Here is a 4,167-nt window from a genome sequence, read left to right as displayed (position 1 = left end):
ATTGATGACCAATGGAAAGAGGGAAGGGTAGCTATCAATGGCTATTTTTTCATTTATTTATTTTTTTTTTAAAAAAACCCTTCTATAAATACTACATAACTTCAACCCATTTTAACTTATAATATCAACTTTACAACTCAAATACTCTCTCAAATGTCTTCTTCGTCATCTTCATCAGGTATGTTTGATGCCTTTCTTGAAACCACTATAGAGGTTATTCAGGAGGCAGAACAGATGATTGAATGACTAGAAGAAGAAAATGTTGAGAATGCACGCCGGAGGAAGAGAAGATACATACAAAGATTTCGTTAAGCGGCTAATGATCGACTCATGCAAGATTACTTTGTGGATGACGCTACCTTTATAGGATACAATTTTCGTCGTCGGTTTCGTATGCATAAATCTTTGTTTTTACGTATAGTCAATGACGTCACGGCTGCGTGTCCATTTTTCAACAACGTTGAGATGCTAGAGGTCCAATTGGTTTTACTCCTATACAAAAATGCACTGCTGCACTTCGTCAATTAGCATATGTCACTTGCCCCGATGCACTAGAGGCGAACCTTAGGATTTCCGGACGTGTTGCACGAACTAGTCTTTACAAATTTTGCAAGTATGTCATGAGATTATATGGTCCACGATATCTGCGCAAACCTACTTGTAGTGACATCTAACAATTGTATGCTCATCACTCAAACGTGCACAACTTTCCTGAAATGTTAGAAAGCCTAGATTGCCTCCACTGGACATGGGGTTGTTGTCCAAATGCTCATAAAGGTCAATACACCCAAGGCAATCATGGTTATCCAACCGTTATACTTAAAGCGTTGGTGTCATACGAAATGTGGATATGGCATGCATTCTTTGGCTCAGCTAGCTCCCTTAATGACATCAATGATCTTAACATTTCTCCGTTGCTTGACGACATGTACAACGGGACTGCACCAGACTCCTCTTTTCAAGTAGCTGGAACATTGTATAGGAACGGGTATTATCTGGTGGATGGGATGTATCTGGAGTGTGCTTGTTTTGTTAAGTCATTGTCTTTTCCAAATGATCGGAATAGGTTGAAGTTTAAGAGAGCACAAGAACGTGCGAGAAATGATGTTGAATGAGCATTTGGAGCTTTGAAAAAACATTGGCATATTCTTAAATATCCCACGTCGTATATGGAGGAGAAGAAAATGAGCGAGGTGATGTATACTTGTATCATATTGCATAATATGATTCTAGAAGACGAAGGAAATGCAATATGTGAGTATAGCGAAAACAAGATCGTTCCACTGACACAAGCTTTTGAGGTTGGAAGCGCAGAGTACATGTCGAGGAGGGCACTAGTTAATGATGTTGAGATGCATCATGTTCTTCGTCGGGACTTAACGAAACATATTTGGAACGTCAGCCACATCGATCTTAACACGGAACCGGTCGACGATTTGGAAGGTCAATTTTTCGATGAAGACGTTCTTTAGGTCTATCTAGGTTTGGTAATTTTAGTTTGTATGTTTTTAATTTTAAATTCAATTTTTTGGTGTGTTTGTTGTTATTTTGAATTTCTATGTTTTTATTTTAAGTTTAAAGAATTTTTAGTTTTTAATAATTGTTATGTTTGAAAGATTTATTTTGTATATTAAAAAAAGGTAGCATGACAAGTATGGCAACCCACGCCTACGAAATGACAACTTTTGGCAAAAATGTGCCAAGTGTGATGTAGCGCCTATGTGGACCGTGACAAGTGTGGCACCACACCCACCAACCTAAAGAGTATAAAAAGAAAGATGCTCTTAACATAGGCTTTCTTACATGTCTAATGTTTCATTGCTCCTCATGAAAGAAATCAGAAGGTTGATTTTTTGAGGATTATAAGGTCATTTTCAAGGGTCTTTGATATATACTTCAAGGCTTTCCAGTCACGCCAAAAAAAAGTGACAAAGGTTACAACAGAAAATTAGAAGAGAGGCTTTTGACTTTTAAATGAAAGAAAAGAAAAAGTTGCATTAGACTTCCACACAGTTAAGGGTATTTTCGTCCTAAGTGACAATAAACAAAGAATGGTATACGGAAAAAAGAAAACTTTTGTTTTGTCTACAAAAGCTGCTAAAGCTGCAATTGTCTCATGCTTCTGTAGTTGTTTCGAGCAAAGGAACATTTGTATAATCAAGATTAAAGAAAATTGTAGTCATTGTAAAGCTACTATCAAGTATGTTACTTCCAAGAAAGAAATGAATACAATGACCAGGTCAAACATCAATTACGATAGTTACTATCAAGTCTATTGCTTCATCGGCCTTGCTTGACCAAGCGATGTTATTCTTGACTGTGTGCACGTTAATGCCTAAAAAAAAGGTAGGGTCTGTTCTACCGACTTTGCTAAAAATATTCCTAGTGCTTCCAACTTCCCATTTAGGCTTTTTATGTCTTTCACTATCTTAGGCGCCTTTGATTTTAGTAGTGCTTCTACCTTTTCTGAATTCGCTTCTATCCCTGATGCAGTTACAATATTACCAAGGAACCTTCCCTTCTATGTGTCGAACACACACTTTTTAGGATTTAGCATTATGCTAGTTCACTGAAGTTGTCTCAAAGTTTCTCTATGTCCCCTAAGAAACTTTCATCGGCTCTTGATCCTCATAGCATCAACATACACTTCTATATTCCTTCATATATGTTGCTCGAATATTTTGTCTACCAACCTTTGAGATGTGGCCCCTGTATTTCACATACTAAAGGAAATTTTCGTATAATAGAACATGCCTTTCTCCCAATGAAAAGCTATTTCTTCCTTGTACGATGTTGCCATTTTCACCTTGTGATAACCCTTGTACGCATCCAAGAAGGATTTCCATTTAAATCCTCCGAATGAATCGGACTTTGGCTTTATCTCTGGGAGGGGATAGCTATCTTTTGGGTATTCCTTATTGAGGTCGGTAAAATCGACATGCATTCGCATAGTACCATCTCCTTTCCTTAATAACACTAGATTGACAATCCATTTTGGAAATTACGTAGCTCTCCTAATTCCCGCTGTTACTAGGTCCTTCACCTATTTATTGACTATTTCGTTCCTTTCTTTTTCCATGATACGCTTTTTCTGCTTAATAGGAGCATGACTGAGATTGATGTTGACCCGATGCTCAATAATTTGGGAATTCCAATCATATCCTCGGGCTTCCATGCGAACATATCCACATACTCTTTTAGTAAGGCTATCAAAACCTTCCGCAAAGGTTCAGTCAACTCAACACCTATCATTACCTTCTGGTCTTCGTGCTTTTCGTTGATAACAACCGGCTGGGTATTTACCGATGAACTGCTTCATTCAACCACTGGTTTGACCATATCGGGTTGTATGGCATGACTACGTTCGGGGGTGGGGGTGGGGGTTAGTGTTGTGCTATGGACTACTATGATGCCTTAGTTCGGGGGAATTTAAGCAGACCATGAACCGTAGATGGGACCACTTGTAATTCCATAGACTTGTTCTTCTTAACAACATGTTGTAAGAAGAAGGTTTTTTATCACGAGGAATTTTGTTAGTACGTGTAATACTTGTTTTTCGTAACAAGTAATGGCTTAAGAAATATAAATCATTATGAGATGAGTAAGTGAGATAAATCCTTGATTTACAGTAAATTGAGAAATGATATTTAGCAAAAGATAATTGAGGAATGTTCTAGATCTTATTGAGACGATTCCATAGATATAAAGATCGTCAAAACAGAATTCGTATGAGAAAGTTACAGCTATTTGAAATTGAGAAGAAAGTAGGTTGCTATTCGGAAAAAGTCAACCTTTGGCCATCACGATGTGACAAAATGATTTTCATGACGTGAGGCATGAAGTACACATGTGAAACGCTAAGAGACACATGGCAATTTTCATAGAAATAGGTCATCACGACAAGACCAATACATGGCCACGATGTGTAATGTGATGAGTCAATGAGATACGTGGCTGGAGTGTGCAACACATGGCGAAGTCAGGATTCAACAGGTTTCACGATGTGACGCATGCATGGTCATGAAGTGACCAATGCAGGTTATAAATGTACAAGTTTTTGGTGTCATTTGGAGGATTTTGGCATACGTGATGGAAGATGCTGCTCGAGAGACGTTCTAAGGAGATTATACTGAAGATTCTATACCATTGTACTGGTAATACAGGGCT

The 4,167-nt window shown here is 38.0% G+C and overlaps 1 protein-coding gene across 1 annotated transcript; it reads left to right on the top strand.

The window, feature by feature from the left end:
- The first annotated feature begins 716 nt into the window (after nucleotides 1–716).
- On the top strand, nucleotides 717–1,115 carry LOC111884619 (uncharacterized). Its single transcript, XM_023880920.1, has one exon. The coding sequence runs from the start codon at nucleotides 717–719 to the stop codon at nucleotides 1,113–1,115; it is 399 nt and encodes a 132-aa protein (XP_023736688.1).
- Nucleotides 1,116–4,167: the final 3,052 nt, after the last annotated feature.

This window comes from Lactuca sativa, chromosome 3, assembly GCF_002870075.4.
Source record: "Lactuca sativa cultivar Salinas chromosome 3, Lsat_Salinas_v11, whole genome shotgun sequence".
Lineage (NCBI taxonomy): Eukaryota > Viridiplantae > Streptophyta > Magnoliopsida > Asterales > Asteraceae > Lactuca > Lactuca sativa.
The sequence above is the reverse complement of the archived record's forward strand: the minus strand, read 5'-3'. Positions and strand labels throughout refer to the sequence as shown.

Excerpts from the sequence above, each read along its gene's own strand:
- LOC111884619 (XM_023880920.1), top strand. The coding sequence starts at position 717 with ATGTTAGAAAGCCTAGATTGCCTCCACTGGACATGGGGTTGTTGTCCA.